This window comes from Lolium rigidum, chromosome 6, assembly GCF_022539505.1.
Source record: "Lolium rigidum isolate FL_2022 chromosome 6, APGP_CSIRO_Lrig_0.1, whole genome shotgun sequence".
Classification (NCBI taxonomy): domain Eukaryota; kingdom Viridiplantae; phylum Streptophyta; class Magnoliopsida; order Poales; family Poaceae; genus Lolium; species Lolium rigidum.
The window spans coordinates 340,364,298-340,370,297 of record NC_061513.1 but is presented as its reverse complement, the minus strand read 5'-3'; the positions used below and the strand labels follow the sequence as shown (position 1 = coordinate 340,370,297).

At 51.7% G+C, this 6,000-nt stretch overlaps 1 protein-coding gene across 1 annotated transcript; it reads left to right on the top strand.

Moving 5' to 3' along the window:
- Positions 1-1,639: 1,639 nt before the first annotated feature.
- Positions 1,640-5,720, top strand: LOC124667511. Its single transcript, XM_047204781.1, has 3 exons — positions 1,640-1,987; positions 3,709-3,906; positions 4,295-5,720. Exons 1-3 carry the CDS (start codon positions 1,640-1,642, stop codon positions 5,504-5,506), a joined length of 1,758 nt encoding a protein of 585 aa, XP_047060737.1. The 3' UTR covers positions 5,507-5,720.
- The last annotated feature ends 280 nt before the right edge of the window (positions 5,721-6,000 follow it).

Genomic DNA, 6,000 nt, shown 5'->3' with positions numbered 1-6,000 from the left:
CTCAAATGATTAATAGCTGCACAAACATTAGTATATATCAATATGATTAGCTTTTGAGTACAGATACAATTGTCCTATATATTGTAAAATATCATGACCGACACACAGGACTAGACTAATCACAAATCAAAGTCCGATCTTGAGAACAGAAATAGGCTGCACCAAATCAGTGTACCACACACTGCATAATTGCAAGGGATAATTTCCGATAGAAAAAGAGAATATAGATGTAAGTGTCACGGAGATACTAATTACACTCAACTTCTGTAATAACGCAATACTCTAATGGCTCTAAGAAGCGGCTAAAAATGAAAAGTTCCGCTACAATCGTATATTCTTTATAGCAGCAGTACAAACAACACCAAGATAACACATGAAATCCAAATTCTTGAAAAACTACGCATCTAGAAAGGAAATAGTATACACGTGTCATTGTCTCCCGATCATAGATCATAGGTTTTCACCCCAGAGAAACTCCACGCTCTCAAAATAATGCATTCAACAACGTCATTGCCAGGCACAACCGATTAATGCCAGACCTTGTATTTTCACCCGAAAAGGCCAGACTTTGAAATTCTTATGTGTTGTTGCCCCTCACTTACATACCGCTGATACGCGTCCCGAATCACCAAGAGAGTTCCTCATGGAGGCAGTGTCCAGGCATGCATGATGCGCCCAATGGAGCTTGCCGGCGGGTCCTTCCGGTACTGGACACTCCAATAAGATCAAAGAGGCAAACATCAAGTAGATCTTCATTTTAACGCGAGAGAAACCCTAGGGTGGCCGCCTTTGTTAGGTAGATCAACATGCCCCCTCGTCTAGACCTACGGCTCGTAGCCTCCGCCCCAAGCGCGAAAGCCTAGGGAACGGCAACCAAGGAGCTGCCGCCACGATGCAGCCCCCAGGATCGACCTCCGCTACCGTGGCCCTCGGGAGTACGTCCATTGGGGCGTTGTCGTCGATGGTGCTAGGGTTTCGCACCGATGCCATCCTTGGGATGGTGGGGGAGGGGAGGGTCGAAGGGGACCTAGAGATGGTTTGTGAAATGGGGAGCATAATTGCAAGCGATGAATGGAGAAACACTGTAACTACCACCAAAGCGCCTGCACAAACAACACGCATAATTGAGCATGATGGTATGATATTGGTGTGATTCGCAAGGCAGGAACGGATCCAGGCGAACAACATCAATGATACGGAAAGGGCAGCCTCGGTGAGAAAGAAATCCCCCAATCATGAGGAAGCAGAAATAAACGTTTTAAAATGCGCCGTAGTAGGAGGAAACAAATAATCGAGCATGTGCGTCCGTCTCCCGCGTCGATCGATCTGAGAGTTCGGCGCGCCCATACGGAAATGCGCCGGTGGCCGGAGCGGTTGGTCGCGTTGCCCACTCCAGCATCCGACCCCACGCCCGTCCACATCCAATCTTCCCGGCACCACCGTCCCAGCCGCTGCCACCCGGGCCCCACGTGCGCGCACCCAGCGCATGCCCGGATCCCCTGCGCCCGCCCCAGCTATTAAAAGCCAGCCCGCCACCCAGCCCAACGGCTCGCCGCTCCCTCCAAGCGCTCCGACAAACACACACAACGCAACGCATAGCCAGACAACCAAAGCTACCGACACCCCGACGGAGGGCGGCATGGTGGTGCGGAGGTCGCCGGCGCCGCGGCGCCGGGGGGTCACGGTCGGCCCGGCCAAGCTCGAGGGCCTACCAGCCACCTGGTCCGCGCCCGCCGTCGCCGCCGTCAAGGTCAAGTGGCCGGGCGCCGGCGGCGCGCTCTCGCAGATGCTCACGGGCCGGCGCGGCGGCCGCGGGGTCACCGCCGTCGTGCCCGTCGCCGCCGATGGCGCCGTGCGCTGGGACGCCGCAGCGGACGCCAACCGGTTCCGGGTCGACGTCGTCGACACCGGCGCCACCCCGCGCGCCGGCGCTCCCGGCGCCGCAGGCGGCAGGCACGACCGCGGCGTCTTCTTCTCCGTCCTATACGTGAGTGCTTATTCCTCTGCTTCTTGCTTGCTTGATTGTTTTCATGAGAAGTTTCATCATACGCTTCCTGCCGATTCTGGCAGCAACACATGATTTCTACATCTGCTACAAATTCATCTAACCTCATTAATTAAGCTGAATCATGCTCTCTAATTAAACATGCTTAACCAGTGCTTCCAAATCAATTCTTTTTTCCGAGTGATAGCGCTGATAACCTATATTAACTCCATCGGGTCGGGGTAAGGCGTCGACAGAATCTCTTGTAAATTGCACGACCCTGACCATCCAGAACGCTTCAGGTCAATGCGTAGCTTTTGCAAAGTAGTAGTAGCCGCGGTCAGCAATTCACCACTTCTTTATCATCGAAAGAAAAACTTATTCAGCAAATTCAGCATTTGGGGAATACAAGTCAATGGCCGCGTTAAGCATGCCTCCGTAATTCATTAGTGCCGGGTTGAATAATCACCATTCACCTTTTTGGTGGTGCCGATTTTCGTCAAAAGGCATAATGTACCGGGTGGGGATGGGGCCACGTCACGTGAGGCCTTCCTATTGGCACGGCAAAGTTATGTTTTGACTTCGGGTTAAGCATCGCCCTCGCCTCGTTTAGGTAGGTACCATAGCATCATATCTCTATCTCATGGGGAGTCATGACATTTATCCATACACATGTTTTTAGGTAGCATAGCATGATCAACTATCTCATGAGGAGTCATGGCATTTATCTTTGACGGTACACGACATCGTTAAAGCGGCGTTTCGTTGGCGCGATGCGATCGCGTGCGTCTATTTGCGCAGAACCGCCAAACCAAGATGTTGCTAGAATTTCGATTATTTACACGCACACGGTAGCGTTAAAGGCCTTGTCGTCTAATAAATATAGATTATTTGCACGCATGGTTATGCGCAGATAAGCATGCACCATAGCATCGCGTCAACAAAACACAGCTTTAACGCTACCGTGTACGTGCAAATAATCACATTTCCAAGTAAATCGTGGCAAATGTACCCGCTATCGTGTACGTTGAAGCCGCGTTTCGTTAGTGATGCTTTATGTATATTTCGGTGTTGATGTGTGGGTGCTTGGGGGTTATGTTTTAGGTAGCATAGCATGATCTGTGTCATGAGGAGTCATGGCATTTATAGTTGATGGTTATGTTATAACAGTACACCACTCGCTATCGTGTGTACGTTAAAGCTGCATTTCGTTAGTGATGCTTTATGTGTTTTTCGTTGTTCATGTGTTGAATTATTGGGTGGTTTGTTTTAATGTATTGCCTTTTCTGATTAATTTTTTATATAGCAGTGATAATTAGTAAATATTCCTTAGCTACATATGACAAGGGCATCTGAAGTTAACCTTCCTTATTAACTCCAATGCAACAGACCAGAACCCCAAAGTAGGAACCAAAGCATATTCTAGGTTCATCTCCTAGTAGTAAACGTCTTTTTGAAGAAAAAGATAGCTGAACAAGTAGAGGAGTACAAGCTACTATAGCAGTAGTAGTAACTTGGGCAGGGAATTATTGTTCCTTGAGCGATCAGCCATTGCCATTTGAGTTCAATCATGAAACTTACAGCGGAATCAAGAGTACCAATCAAAGGCATCATCTTTTTTGCTTTCTTTAGGCGCTCATTCTGTACTATCCCTTGTGAATGCGTGGGCTTGTTGCCATTGAATAGATGGAGGTGGCAATGACAGGAATAGCTTGGTGATGCAGGGATTCCAAGATCGGGGGAGGGGCAATGACAGCCCTGTGAGGCTGGAGGAGATCGGGACAGCCATGATAAGCCTGGAGGAGTGCTGCTGGGAGATGCAACTGCAGCAGCAGAAAGGTGGAGCTGCGCCTCCACAGCAGCTGGTGGTTGTCCCCATCAGGGTGCGGAAGGACGGATGGGCAAGTGATGCTATACTTTATGTAAGCAAACAATATCATCCTCCTCCTTTTTACTTACACGTAGTACATCCTCTCCAACTGTCGGCCAATTGCACATCCTAAGTGGGATTACTTTCGATTTCGGATCCTAGATATACTATATATAATCGGTGTTTGCTGTAATTAACAACTTGTTACTCCTAAATGCACTCCGTGTTTGTGTTAGTTTAGGTTTTAGTAGTACTGTAGATATCAGTTTGTACAGTATTAGTTTAGGTTTCAGTATCATGCCTTGTCCGACTAGGTCAGGAGTCCTAATCCTAAATGTACTCGGTGTTCTCTTCTGGCTTATATAGCATCGACCAATATTGAGCATCGACGCATCAACCGAGTCCTTGTTTCTGAACGTGCTCTGAAACTGATTGAACAGGTTAACGTGGAGCTCGTGGACCTAAACACGCCGGCGGCCGAAATCGAAAGAAGCGCCTCCTTCAGTTGTAGGGAGAAGCCCAGAGCGAACCTGCCGCCACCCGCGATGAGGGACATCTACAAGAGCTCGACGTACCATGAGGTCCTCGACCTCAAGCAGCTGCTCGACCTCGCCGACAAGCAAGGCAGGGTGGCTGTGTACAGGAACAAGCGTAACTCCGACAGCAGCAGCAGCGTGAGCAGCACCGGCCTGAGCAGCAGCAGCAGCGCCGTCAGCCTGAGCAGCGGCAGCACGAGCACCAGCGGCGGGGCCAGCCCGGAGCCCGGCTCCACGTCCAAGCGCCGGTACCTGCCGTGGAGGAGGCGGAGCAGGGAGTCGCTGTCCCAGGAGATTCCCCTCAAGTGCTTGGTGAGCGATGACGGCGATGGGTGGGAGGCGCGCGAGTTCACGAGCCGGGACGCGGAGACGAGCCTCCGGACGCCGGTGTTCTTCGCGTCCATCGACCAGCGCGACGACAGCGCCGGCGGGGAGAGCGCGTGCACGGCGCTGGTGGCCGTGCTCGCGGCGGCGCTGCACGCCAACCACCCGGCGATGCCCACCCGGGCGGAGCTGGACGCGCTCATCAGGGACGGCTCGTCGGAGTGGAGGAGCCTCTGCGGCGACGAGGCACACATGGCGCGGTTCCCGAACCGGCACTTCGACCTCGACACGGTGCTGGCCGCCAGGACCAGGCCCATCGCCGTGCGGCACGACAGGGCCTTCGTCGGCTTCTTCCAGCCGGAGAGCTTCGCGTCGCTCTCGGGCGCCATGTCCTTCGACGACATCTGGCGCGAGATCAGCACGGCCAGCCGCGCCCCGGGCGAGGCCGACGTGTACATCGTCGGCTGGAACGACCACTTCTTCGTGCTCAAGGCCGAGAGCGACTGCTACTACGTCGTCGACACGCTCGGCGAGAGGCTCTTCGAGGGGTGCGACAAGGCCTACATGCTCAGGTTCGACGCCACCTCGGAGATGCGCTCCGTGCCGTCGTCGCTGTTGGAGCCGGAGGAGGTGACCGTCACCGGGAAGGAGTGCTGCGGGGAGTTCATCAAGAGGTTCTTGGCCGCCATCCCGCTGAGGGAGGAGCTGGAGATCGAGCAGAGGGGCTGCCTGGCCGCAGGCGCGCCGCACCAGCGGCTGCAGATAGAGTTCCACTTCACCGTCCTGGAATAAGGCCGAGGGAGATGATCATGTCTGCACTAACATAATCAATGTACATTTCTATACAGGGTTGTGAGAGAAACAGGAATGAGAACATTATTATAGTACAACAAGTTACTGCATTTTTGGATGGATAGGAAGTGTAATAGGCACCGAGAATTACAGAATAATTTCTAGTGTAATAGGCACTAGGAGTTTCAGAATATATACATAAGGAGTTCTTGTATTTTCTTATGTTTTTTATTCGGTAGGAATAGTATACACCTCTTGATACAAGGTAGTCGGCATTCTGGCTTCTGTCCTTCTATACTCATACACTGAGATGCAATTGTACAAAATAGGTGCGCTTACTTCATCTGTCGCAAAAATTCACTTGTTAACTCGGGCGATAGTGAGCTCAAAATTATGGCACTCTACAAAGGATAAGAGAAACATTTTTCGAAAATGGGCACTTTATTACTTGCGCAATATATCCGGCTTTTGCATAACTAAGATGCACACAGCCG

Coding starts and splice junctions, on each gene's coding strand:
- LOC124667511 (XM_047204781.1), top strand. CDS start 1,640: ATGGTGGTGCGGAGGTCGCCGGCGCCGCGGCGCCGGGGGGTCACGGTC. Junction 1,988..3,708: donor TCTTCTTCTCCGTCCTATAC/GTGAGTGCTTAT, acceptor TTGGTGATGCAG/GGATTCCAAGATCGGGGGAG. Junction 3,907..4,294: donor CAAGTGATGCTATACTTTAT/GTAAGCAAACAA, acceptor CTGATTGAACAG/GTTAACGTGGAGCTCGTGGA.